An 11,822-nucleotide genomic window follows, 5' to 3' on the forward strand; every position below is an offset into this window, starting at 1 on the left:
CTTTGCGAGCACTGGTCGAATCGGGCTTCATTCTGCGATACAGGGGTCAGTAGAAGGAGGGTGAGCTGGCAGCCTCCTGTCGCCTCTCTCCGCTGCACTTCGGACGCAACTCATCGAGGCCCCCGCAGTGAATGGGCGAGCAAAAGTCGCGCATAAGACCGAGGTCGTGCCATGAAAGGAGGTTACACGAAGGCAAGGGAGGGAGGGCAGAAAGAGGACTTGAATTGACCATGAATTGGTAGCCTTCTTCGTGGGGAACAAAGAATATCGAAACCCGAGGAAGGATGAATAGACATGCGCTGGGCAATATTTGATCCGAGCCCTAGCCAGAGCCAGGAGGTCGGGTAGGCAACCCGTTCCCATGACTGTTGCATCCAACTGAACCGAACCGACATCCACATTCACATCCCAATTCCCATCAGGCCCGGCTCCCAGGCTACAGTGGGTTTCATCTCAGGTTCAGTGGAGCAGAGTCAGCAAAGATGGAGTCCGAGGAAGCTTACCTTCCTCGTGAGGAGCCATGTTGCGGTCTCCGCTTCCACAGGGCTGGGCCGCAGTAAAAATTCCGCCCTGGATTGGACCAGGGACCTCGAGCTGTGGCCAATCAGAGCCGAGGAGGCCCTGACCGACAGGTTGTGGCGCCTGCCCGCCCGCCCCGTTGAACGACGCTAGTCCGAGATGGTGGGAGCCTACCGCGAACTGCTGAACCTCACTCACCTCTCGAGTCACCGAAAGAAATGCAAGTCTGAGCTGTTGTGATGCTGTTGTGATGCTGTTGCAGAGACTCGAGTACGATGCTGACTCTTAAGAGTAGAAACATGATAGTACGATCATCTTACGGTGTACGAATAGTCTTTAGAAGACCTTTAGGCTCTTTAGACCCTGTTTAGATATAGAAGTGGGGGACTTAAAACAGAGCATGGTGGTGATGGTGGGACCCACTTATTCCAGTCTTTTTCTCCCATGCTCTATGGTCGCCTCCACCACCATCACCACGTCCCGTCCATCACAGCCCGCGTGCCGGCGCATCGTCAAGCCGGCGCCTCTGAAGCATCTTTGAGTCGCTGACAGCCTATGCCTTTCCCACAGCTCGTCGTGGCTTCCAGGTTTGCGTCTTCAACACGAGCTCTGTCCAAACCTTCACATCGCCCATCCATCCTATCTCTGCCGTGTTCGAGCCACAACATCAATGGCACCATGCTGGACGACACCAGATTACCTATTTTTGACTCGCAAACCTCTGCCTTAGCAATGTCACCGTCTACGCCCGACTCGTCCACGCGGAGCTTCTAGACTGAGCTCGCTTTGCCGGTTCCCTAAGCAGCAATTGCGTCTGTCAGATCGCAACATACATCCAGCCCCGCCAAGAGAGCTGGCCTGCTGGGGGGCCTCGTTGGTGGGCTCCAACGGTCATGGATTTGCCGCGTCGTCAGCAGCTCTCAAGGGTTGTGATGTGATATCGTCACTTCTCCGCCATTTGTCGGCCCTTGGCTTTGTCTTGTTTGCCGAGCCTTGAACTCTCTTGCCCGCTCCAGCCCAGTGTCAAGGCCCCGGAACAAGGTCCTTGTCCAAGTGGACCGCCTTTTGAAGCCGTGGTGCCTGCTGGTCCTGGCCCTGACCGCTGGGCAAATCGTACGTGCCCCGTTCAGATCCTTGCCCTCCGGGGCCATGCTCACTGCATGTGCGATGTGCTCTAAATGCATTGTTGCTCATGCTACCTACCATGGCAAGGCCCAAGGCGAGCAATCTCGGGCAAGGTACCCGCAAGGCATGGAGACTCCATTTAGCTCCATGCTGCCCTCACGTCTGTCTGGTCAATGGACCTTTTGTCATGTCCCTGGCTCTTTGTCCCAGTCATCTCGTTCAGGTCCTGCCCATGTCCATCTTGGGAGCTCTTTAATTTGAGCTTACACTTGGCTGCTTGCGCTGTTTGATTACGTCGATCTTCAACACCACATTGGGACCGGCCCTGCCCCAGAAGGACATCCACAGCATCGAGCCGCAGCCCGGTTGCCTCCTCACCCGCTTCCCTGCCGTGTCAACAACACACGCCGGAGTGGCTGACAAGAGAGGAGATTAACACCAATTGCGGATATCGATGCAAGTGGTGCCAATCAGCTGCATCGCCGGCACTTGGTACGTGGACTTGCTCAGCCCCTGGTCCAACCTCACTCAGCCTGATCCGACCGATATATATCGTATTCGTCGGTGTTGAACGGCTTGAGATTCCCTTTCTCTCTACCTTCTGTGGTCAGCTCTGACATCCTTGGAAGAAAACTTGGGTCCCGACTCTCGTTCTTTCATCACACACGCTCGCTATTGGGGCTGCCGTTCACTCGCTCGCCGCCATGCGTTTCTTGCTGATGCTCAGCGCCATGGGCGCTGCAGCTGTCAGGCTCCCAGCCAACAAAGACAACCTGCATCGCAGGGCTGTCCAGCCCGAAGGCAGCTCAAGTGTTGTGGTAAACGACGCTCAGAGTTCAGGAACAGCCCCCGACAACACGGGCTACGAGGGCAGCTACGAGTATGGTCCCGGCTATGACAACGTACCGGTGCCTACCACAACTCTAGTGCCGACTTCTATTCCGGATGATGAGCCCTCATCCACCCCAAACGACTATGACACGGTCGAGGTGCCTTCAGGATCTCAAGATGAGTCGACGACGACATCTGTGGAGGAGCAACCGGAGGAGCCCTCATCAACCTCACCAGCCGAGAAGCTTCCCTCTTACAAGGTCTTTGATAAGCACTGCGGTTGCACAAAGACCTACACGGGTTACCCGCCTCCTGGCCCACCAACCACGAGCAGTACTATCTATGTGCCTCCGACTACCACCTCTGTCTATGTCCCCCCCACGACCAGCTCAACCTACGTGCCGCCGACTACTAGTTCGACTTATGTTCCTCCGACCACCAGCTCTACCTATGTTCCACCAACTACTAGCTCGACTTATGTCCCCCCGACCACCAGCTCAACCTATGTACCGCCGACAACTAGCTCTACCTACGTGCCGCCGACCACTAGTTCTACCTATGTTCCACCAACTACTAGCTCGACTTACGTCCCCCCGACTACTAGTTCTACTTACGTGCCGCCAACTACTAGTTCAACTGAGTCTTCATCTACTAGCTGCACTGAGCCAACTACTAGTTCCACCGAGCCGACTACTAGTTCGACTGAACCACCAACCACTCCGACTGAGCCCCCGACCAGCTCGACTGAGCCCCCGACCAGCTCGACTGAGCCCCCGACCAGCTCAACTGAGCCACCAACCAGCTCGACTGAGCCCCCGACCAGCTCGACTGAGCCCCCGACCAGCTCGACTGAGCCCCCGACCAGCTCGACTGAGCCCCCGACCAGCTCGACTGAGCCCCCGACCAGCTCAACTGAGCCACCAACCAGCTCGACCGAGCCACCAACTACCTCGACTGAGACGACAATCACCAGTGAGACCGGAACTTGCAGCAGGGAGCCGCCTACAACCGTCTACATCACAAAGTGCTATGGGCAACCACCCAAGCAGACAGTTACTGTAACCAAGTGCTACGGTTGCCCCCCTAAGCCGACAGTGACCATAACGAAGTGCTATCCTCCCCCCTCAAAGCCCCCGAAGACGGTGACGGTGACCGACAGGGTTACCGACAAGGTTACAGAGACAGTGACCGACAAGATTGTTGAGACGGTGACCGACAAGGTTATCGAGACAGTTACCGAGGGCCACACCATAACCATCACCGACAGCGAGATCGTTACCGTGACTCAGGGCCAGACTGTGACTATTACCGACGGCACCACCATCACCCAGGACCGAACTATCACGGAAGGCCAGACAGTCACAGTCACTAACGACGGCGAGATTATTACCGTTACTGAGGGCCATACTGTGACCATCACTGATGGTACTACTATCACTCAGGATAGGACCATCACGGAAGGCCAAACCGTCACTGTTACTGACGACGGCGAGATCGTTACCGTTACTGAGGGCCATACTGTGACCATCACTGACGGTACTACTATCACTCAGGATAGGACTATCACGGAAGGCCACACTGTAACGATCACCGACGATGGTGAGATCACCACCGTTACTGAGGGCCATACCGTCACTCTCACCGAGACTGGCACCCCAGAAACTGTTGTCGTGACTGAGGGACGAACTGTGACACTCACCGAGACCAAGCCCCCTGAGACGGTTGTCGTAACCGAGGGTGAGACAGTTGTTATCACCGAAGATGGCGAGACGGTGGTTATTACCGAAGAGGGAAGGACTGTGACTCAAGCAGGAGAGACCATTGTCGTGACCGAAGAGGAAACCATCGTTGTGACTGAACCAGGCAGAACCGTCACGCTCGATGGCGAGGTCACAACCGTCACAAGGGAGGCTCAGACAGTAACCCGAGATGGCCAAGTCACAACTCTTCCCGGAGAAACTGTGGTTGTCACTCAGCCTGGCCAGGTCACAACTCTTCCTGGAAGCACCGTCGTGTCAGTTGTTACGCAGCAGGTTCCCGGACCACGCGAAACGATTGTCACCACTGTCACAAGGGAGGCCCAGACGGTGACCCGAGATGGCCAAGTCACGACTCTCCCTGGAGAGACTATTGTCCAAACTGTGGTTGTTACCCAGCCTGGTCAGATCACCACCCTTCCTGGAAGAACCGTCGTCTCGGTCGTCACTGAGCAGCTGCCTGCGGAGACCGTCACAATTACCAAGGATGGCGAGACAATTGTGTCTGTGGTCCCTGGCCCAACACAAGTTTACACCACCACCTTGGTTGTTGCGCAGACCGTGAACCCTCCTCCTACCACGGTCACTGTCTCGTCCGTCTTCAGCATCACTCTGTGCCCCAAGCCTACAGGCAACTCCGAGCCCCTGGCCATCGATTCGGACCGCACCTTTGGCTGCAAGCCTGGCTACGTCTGCAGCCCTCCCAAGCCCAAGTCATGCAACTTCTGGTCTGAGCCACCTGAGGACGACTACCTGTGTGAGCCCAAGTACTGTATCCCAGCTCCCAAGTTCAAGAAGATCAGATGGCGCAAGAACGAGACCTCGTACTACGCTCCGTCTGAGGGATACTTCAACCTGAACCCCGAGGCCTTCGGTCTTTCATACGACATCTTCAAGAAGGTTGTCGAGGAGAAGGTTATCAATGGTACAGTCACAACCATCACCACCGGTAACTGGGCTTCCCAGACGACCTTGAGCGACTGGCCCAAGCCTACCACCACGACCACCACAACCTCCGTCGCTGAAGCCTACGACTACATCCCCAGCGCCCACCAGCGCCGTGGAATGCACATGTTCAGCAAGCGAGATGTCGCCCCTGCCGTCTGTTTCGATGACTGTGATGGTGCTTACAAGATCGCTCTCTCTGTTGGAAAGTCTGACAAGCTCTGCGCCAAGGGATCTTCTTTCATGGGCAGCTACGCGGCCTGCACAGACTGTATCACTGAAAACGAGGGCGATGCTAAGACCGGCCTCCAGTCCTATGTCGAGCCCAAGTTTGGACAATTCATCAACTACTGTGAGGGTGAGGACACCAAGCCTGCCACAACCGACTCCGGCCCCGAGTCTCAGGTCACTGGCAAGCCTGATGTCGAGACATCCGGGCAAGTCGAGGCCAGCACGGGCGGATTCGAGGCCCTGACCACGACCGAGGAAGATCTTGAGCCAACCACTGAGATTATCGATCCAACTGCACCAGCTACGACGGAGGGGCCTGAGGAGACTGCTGCGCCCACTTCAGCTGAGAACGAGGATGAGGCAACCACAGAGATCGTCGACCCAACTGCAGAGGCCACAGAAGAGCCCAGTCCTACTTCTGCCGAAGAGGATTCCGAGCCAACCAGCCAGGCATCTGAAGAGTCTGAGCCTACTTCGACTCAGCAAGAGGAAGACGAACCCACAGGCTCGGTCGCGGCTGACGCGGTAACGACAACAGAGGACTCGCAGGCCAGTGTTACGGCAGCGTCCGAGGATGAGTCTTCGGTTGCTGCTGAAGCTACTGAAGAGCCCACTGCGACGGACGATGATGAAGCAGCTGAGGAGACCTCAGCGACTGACGGAGCTGAAGAGACAGCAACCGGCGGGTCTAGCAACTCGGAGGCCCGCGAGTCTGATGCTCGTGAGTCTGAGTCTGAGTCTCCGGAGACCACCGCTACTGTGACAACGGCTGCTCGGCCAAGCGGTTCTGTCGAGGCTCTCGGCACAGAGGCTACCGAGACTGAGGCCGTTGAGACCGACGCTTCTGCTCTTGGAGGCAAGGCTACTGAGACTGAGGCGACTGCCACAGACGCTTCAGCCGAGGGTGGCAAGGCTACCGAGACTGAGGCTGCTGGCACTGATGCTTCTGCCCTTGGAGGCAAGGCCACTGAGACAGAGGGTGCCGAGACAGGCGCCGAGACAGGCGCCTCAGCTCCTGGAGGCAAGGCTACCGAGACCTCAGAGCGTCAGTCACACCTTGAGACGCGCACTTCGGCTCTTGTCGGAGCGACTACCACACCTGCCACAGTTGAAGGAGCGGCCTCTCGCATCTCTGCCAGCTTGGCATCTGTCGTCGCTCTTCTCTCAATGGCGGCGGTCCTCTTCATTTAATTTTCGACGAACCCCTTTTTCCAACTATTCATGACACTCCTTAAACTAATGTCTATTGGATGACGACATGTTTATATTTACGATTCACGGACACTCATTTTTGCATATACAACGACCTGGGCGCATTTAGCATATTTGGACATTTGGCATGACCACGACACTCATTTCAGGCGCATTGTTGATACACATAGAGGGAAACTTTTGAATGATACCCTGACACTCCTTTGCACGCGGGAGGGCAGAAGATGGAAAGCCGGGAAGCTTGAAAAGACTGGGAGGGGGAGGCTTGTTTTGATTGTGATGGGATGGTCAGAAGGGACCGGGATATAATCAGACATGAGATGGATGTCATGGCATGGATGGGCGAGCCTGTTGCGTTATATAAAGCTAAAATGGTATTTTGTGCTTCCGCCGCTTTGGCGAGCTGATTTTGCAACTTGGCCTTCTCTGACTGCTTGTGAATGTGTGTCGTTGACTCTGCCTGCGAAGGCAGCACGAGCGTCGACGGGCAAACGAAGGTCGACGGATAAACGAAAGCCAACGACGGACAAGGTCGCGGACGTAGGAAAGACGGGAAGCCCGACGGACTCTGACAACCGATGGATCCTTGACAAGGCAGCAAGTCGATCTCCGGACAGACCCGAATAAGAATTACTTGCATCTTCGACACCATTACCAAGTCCAAGTCGACAATGCTGATGACCGCAACGGACTAGCCGAACTGGACCGGGGCCAAAGACATTACTGGAATCAATCAGGTCGAAAAACTCGACTACAAACAAACATCAATAGATAGGTGGGTAGGCTAGGATGTCGGCTTTCCCATGACATAAAACACACCCTCACCGGACATAACTACACTTCTTTCCCCCCTCACGCTAGACCTTGGATACTACTCCAACCAAACTCATTATAGATAGATAAGACCAACAGCTTTTTAAGTACCGAAGTCAATGTCTTTATTAGCCAGAGCCTGATTTTTTTTTCTCTCTACTTACTATAAGTACTAATCAAGGACAGACTTATCCTACTTTAAGGATATTATCTCATTTTATGATGATTTTCTAGAATACTAGTATTATTTAATCATAACTTTATGATCATTAAAATCAAAGCCTCAGAGGAGTGAGAGGTGTTTTTGCCGTTTCGGTGTTTCGTTACACTGAGTGGTTCCCTGCCGGATGAGGCGGCTCCCGAGGCCCGCGCGGCAAGTGTTGGTTCCGGGGCTAGTAAGCGTAGACGCGAGACCGCGACCTCCGGCGCACACAGCCGCAACTTGCCAGGGATGGAAGGCGCGGCCTGGCTTCCTCCCGCGGCGATTTAGTTGCCGCGTTTCACTCCTCATCCTCACGGTCAACCAAGACTAAAATCTCACCCTCTTGATCAACGATGGCCATTATGCCTTGCCTAAGGCCGAAAGAGCGAGGTTGTCCTCGTCTATCCCGGCATTGGATATCCAAGTCCCATCCGATTCGGTCCTCGCTACTCCACGGGAGATGACCCCAAGGATGGCGTCGTCTGGGAAGCGCGGTGACGATGAATTGCCCACTTGGGCCAAGCCATGGAGCTAGTGGCCAACTCCCGAGCTCTTCGGTACGACTGTGGCTTACCTTGCGACTTGATGCGACTAGGGAGGGTCTCACATTACGAGAGGAAACCTAGGCTTGCTTTGGAAGCCTCTGTCATCATGCATGGAACTCAGCTTGCACAATAACAAAGAGACTGCCAACTTGCACGACACGACACGACACGACACGGCCTCTGTTTCATATACCGTCTCGCTCCCTGCCGCGCTTGTCTCGTTCCTCAGTACTCGTCCCTTCTTGTCATTCGACAGGTTGACGCGTCCGTTTGATCAACGGTGCCTCCTGCTCGTCACGCTTCACGCCAAAGTCTCACCCCCTCATCATCATCAGCATCACCACCAAAGATGACACGGCATACATTCACCACGATCACACCCTTGCCCTCGAGCATCACCCGCCAGGTCGTTATCGACTTCCTCCATGACCACCTCGAGATGATAGACCTCAACCCTCTCATCAAGGAGCGTCATCCAATCCCCCCTCCGCCGCACGCTTCGGCTGAAGAGCAGCGGTGTGTCTGGTACTCCCTCACCGACCGCATCGACTACCTCCCAGGCGGTGTTGTTTCTGGTCAGGTCTCGTACACCTGCGCCTTCTATGACCTCCCCGAAGGCCTTCAGACTCATTGCTACGCACCCATGGGGCTCGACATCCGTGATCGGTGGTCTATTGGCGGCTCCATGCCAGGAGAGCCACCGCAACCCGTTGAGTTAGGCCTCGGCGCACCCATGACAGGACTCTACCTCCGTGAAGATGTCGACCTGCGGTGCAACATGCTCATGGCAGGGTTTGTCAAGAAGACGCTCAAGAAGTCTCATGGATCACTGGTCGACAAGCTTGCCGCGAAGGCTCACATGGTATCGGTCAACCAGTCCACCCAGAGCGTGAGGACCAACTCTCCTGGGAGCCTCCAGTCGCCAACCCCCACGGGATCTGAGTCCTCAGAAATGGCACCGCTGGGTCCTCTCCTCCCTCCAGGCGTCGGCCCTGGGCAGCATGTGATGGGCTCGAACCTGGCCTATGAAAGCCACTCGCGCTCTTCGAGCGTGGGGGATTATTATCAACAGCGGAATGGTACTCTAAGCCCCCCGGTGGTGCAACCTCTAGGGATAGGATCAGATCAGCCAGGGCTTGGTTACCCCAACACTGCGTATCACAGCAATAGTAACAGCAACTCTCAAGATCATTTCAGGTTGTTTACACAAAATGCTTATCCACCACAAGACCAGAGGCATTCCGAGTTGGACGACACTAAACAGGGCTACCCCTATCAACAATACGAAAAATCATGATCACGACCCGTTGAAGAGCTTTTTGGGTGGGAATTGGCGTTTGGGTTGGAGTCGATGTGCTTTTCAGACCAAGAAACCAAGAATAGGCGGCCACGAGGATGAGTTATGAGCAGTTCACGCCAACAATGTATGGAACCTCGAGGCATCTTTTTAAGGGCATAATGATAAAATTGCGTCAGGTACCTTGCGTATCTACAAGAACGATACAAATCATCTCCTAGCAATGCAAATGCCTTCCGAATCTCCCCTTTCCCCCCCTTCTACCAAGAAACCAAAACAGAGAAACCCCCTTCTCCCTTGCATCACCCCCTTGCCTGATAACAAGACCAGGAAAGAGAGCCAACTCAGGAGATCAACAACTCCCAAACCCCCGGAATAGATGGTCTCTCTTCCTCCCTCCCTCTTCCCAAGCTGAGAAGAGAGGCCGGCGAAAAGAAGCTCCCCTCTCCTTCACGGTCTAAATGCGAGTGCAGAAAATCCCACAAAAAACTACCAAGTGATCATTACTCCTCTAGGAGGACGAAGAAGAAAAAAGAATCGAAGAATAAAGTGTCGTTGCGCGCTCGTGATGAATCGTGGCGTGTTTGATCGTCAGATGCAATCAGAGGCGCACAGGCAAAATGCTTTTCTCGTGCCATCTGAACAGCTGCTTCACGCTCTTGCAGCTCAATGGTGCTTGTCTTGAGTTGAAGAGCTTACAGAGCAAAGAGACCGAAGACGGCAGCGAGACCGAGGCTGATCTGGATGGCACCGGCACCGTTGACAATGACGGGAGCGCAGTCATCACCCTCACAAGTAGGAGCTTCAGACTTGACAGGCTGCTCAGGAGTGACGGACTTTCCAGGCTGCTCGGGGACAACAGGCTTTCCAGACTGCTCAGGAGTGACGGGCTTTCCAGGCTGCTCAGGAGTGACGGGCTTTCCGGGCTGCTCAGGGGTGACGGGCTTGCCAGGCTTCTCGGGGTACTCGCACTCATCGCCCTCACATCCAGGAGCGTGGGGGTGGCCAGGAACAGGCTTTCCGGGCTTCTGGGGAACGCCGGGGTAGCCGGGGTTCTTGGGGTGCTCGACGCAGTGGTCACCACCGGGGCAGCCGGGAACGACGGGAGGAGGCTGAGGGATCCAGGTAGGAGCGTGAGTCTCGACGACGGTGCAGGGGCAGTCGGTGATGGTCAGAGTGCAAGGCTCAGTGACGACGTAGTCCTTGCCGCCAAAGACGAAGCTGGTGGGGCCGGGGCAGTAGGTGGTGTAGACGTCATACACCTTGGTGACGGTGATGGTACCGTTGGAAGAGCCGGTAGGAACAGGGACGGGACCGGGAGTGGTGGTGGTCTGGGCAGCGGCAAGGCCAGCGAGGGCAAGGACGACGGCGTTCTGGGCGTACATTTTGAAGGTTTTGTTGGTTGGTTTCTTTGAAAAAAGGGGTTGTTTCGAAAGAGGTACGAAAGGCAAGATGCTTTGCAAGGAATGAGGGTAGCTGGTCAAAAGCGAGTGACTTGGGCGAGAACGTTTGTTTGAACGAGTGTGGGATTGAAACCGAAGAGGCTCAAAGGACGAATGATGCTTGAGATGATGAGAGTGGTGAGGAAAGAAGATTCGGTTTCTGGACGTCGACGATGGCCTCTTTTATCTCTAATCGGAGGACTCACCTCGGCATGTCCCTAACAGAGAGGAAATGCTCCTTGGCCCTCCCTTTCTCCCTCCTCCCCCTGAGGGCTGAGACAAAGTCTCGCAGCCAATCCCGTCACCAAAGAATGGTAAACAAGCGGTATCACGATGGTCAGCGTATCATTCCAGTACGCAAGGGAGGGGAGATGAGGCCACCAACTCAAGGGAGGGCAAACAGTGAGACATTGGCAGGTGAAAGAGAAAGAGTCTACACTGTCGAGGAGGTCTTTACCGGCAAAAAGCACAACAACAAAAACATTCCTCCGAGTATCATCTCTAGGTCTGGACGTGAGCCGAGACCCGAATTGTATTTGACCGAAATCTTTTGAGGGATACAGCTTTCTCCCTTTTTTCTCCAACCACCTTTTGACAAAAGCTGGAACGAGAAGGAAAAAAAACTGTCAAGGTGGTGTTGCGTAACCCATGTCTCTTGTTCCTGATGGCGTAATGACAAACTGTCGCAATTATTGAACGCCTGCAGCAACAACGCACAACAAATGGCTTGAAACTTGGCCAACAGCCTATCGCCAAGGCGGAAAGAAAGAGAGAGATTATTTTCAGCATCGGGTGATGATCTCGAAGCTGGACGGAGAAGGTGGTTGGCTGAGACAGGTCAAAATTTCTTCTCCCTTGAAGGAAACAGGGCTTTTTTTCTTCTCTTCGACATGTCTTGGAATA

The 11,822-nt window shown here is 54.8% G+C and overlaps 3 protein-coding genes across 3 annotated transcripts; 2 read left to right on the top strand and 1 right to left on the bottom strand.

The window, feature by feature from the left end:
* Positions 1-2,348: 2,348 nt before the first annotated feature.
* Positions 2,349-6,599, top strand: NCS57_00234700 (uncharacterized protein; the record flags this gene model as incomplete). The annotated part of the gene is made up of 1 exon (XM_053052379.1): positions 2,349-6,599. The coding sequence occupies one exon, from the start codon at positions 2,349-2,351 to the stop codon at positions 6,597-6,599; it is 4,251 nt and encodes a 1,416-aa protein (XP_052917625.1).
* Positions 6,600-8,529: 1,930 nt separating this feature from the next.
* Positions 8,530-9,477, top strand: NCS57_00234800 (uncharacterized protein; the record flags this gene model as incomplete). The annotated part of the gene is made up of 1 exon (XM_053052380.1): positions 8,530-9,477. The coding sequence occupies one exon, from the start codon at positions 8,530-8,532 to the stop codon at positions 9,475-9,477; it is 948 nt and encodes a 315-aa protein (XP_052917626.1).
* A 695-nt stretch (positions 9,478-10,172) lies between these two features.
* On the bottom strand, positions 10,173-11,051 carry NCS57_00234900 (uncharacterized protein; the record flags this gene model as incomplete). Its single annotated transcript, XM_053052381.1, has 1 exon — positions 10,173-11,051. Exon 1 carries the CDS (start codon positions 10,860-10,862, stop codon positions 10,173-10,175), a length of 690 nt encoding a protein of 229 aa, XP_052917627.1. The 5' UTR covers positions 10,863-11,051.
* Between the last annotated feature and the right edge of the window lie 771 nt (positions 11,052-11,822).

Source organism: Fusarium keratoplasticum, chromosome 2 (assembly GCF_025433545.1).
Source record: "Fusarium keratoplasticum isolate Fu6.1 chromosome 2, whole genome shotgun sequence".
Lineage (NCBI taxonomy): Eukaryota > Fungi > Ascomycota > Sordariomycetes > Hypocreales > Nectriaceae > Fusarium > Fusarium keratoplasticum.